The sequence below is a fragment of the Eimeria mitis genome, genomic scaffold (genome assembly GCF_000499745.2).
Source record: "Eimeria mitis Houghton genomic scaffold, Emh_scaff2384, whole genome shotgun sequence".
Classification (NCBI taxonomy): Eukaryota; Apicomplexa; class Conoidasida; order Eucoccidiorida; family Eimeriidae; genus Eimeria; species Eimeria mitis.
This window is the reverse complement of record NW_013570720.1, coordinates 1-650: the sequence shown is the minus strand read 5'-3', so window position 1 is coordinate 650 and position 650 is coordinate 1. Positions and strand designations below refer to the sequence as shown.

Sequence of the window (650 nt, the reverse complement as noted above, 5' to 3'; positions counted from 1 at the left end):
CTCCGCCATGAGTTTTTCCACGTCTTCTGCCGTCAGAGAAGCCTTGGCAAAAAGGCTGCGCATAGTCATGTATGATTCCATCGGACTGTTAATACTTAAATCGAATGACAATGCAAACTCGTCACGGAAGCTTCTGCGGACGTCCTTCGGATTTACCGCTGGCAATCGCACAAAAGGATGCAGATGAATGTTACCAGTGTCAGAGGATTCCCCGACTCCAGAACTGGTTCCCTGCCCAACTGTAGCAGCTGAGCTCTCTACTCCTTCCAAAGCAGTGCGAACGGCGTCGTCCGCATGCCAACGCTGTTGCACTGCTTTCACCTTAGTTGACGGCATTGCAATCGCCTGGCCGACGCCTGCGGGGGCGGTCCAATGATAAACTCTCCCTGCATGATGGACAAACTTTCCCACAAAATATGCACTGGTCGGAGCTGGAAAAGCTGAGTCCACATCTGGGTGTCGCGAAGCAGAGCCCACTCCTGCTTGGTGGAAGGTGTGCTCATCCATGGGAGCTGAAGAGCCGTCGAGCCAGGCATCAGGAGTCACAGCGTATTCGGTGCTATATGCTCTGCTAACTAAGAAAGAGGGCGACGGCCTAGCAGCATCGTCAGCCCCATAAAATGTTGACGGCCGCACTGCAGTGGCAGAAG

General features: G+C 53.7%; 1 protein-coding gene across 1 annotated transcript in view; it reads right to left on the bottom strand.

Annotated features, from left to right (window-relative positions):
* EMH_0052940 (uncharacterized protein) overlaps positions 1-507 on the bottom strand; it is a gene marked incomplete at both ends in the record, with an annotated part of 1,133 nt that extends 626 nt beyond the window's left edge. Inside the window, one exon of the mRNA XM_013496935.1 lies at positions 157-507. Within this exon, the coding sequence (XP_013352389.1) occupies positions 157-507 (351 nt within the window). The remainder of the gene's footprint in view (positions 1-156) is intronic.
* Between the last annotated feature and the right edge of the window lie 143 nt (positions 508-650).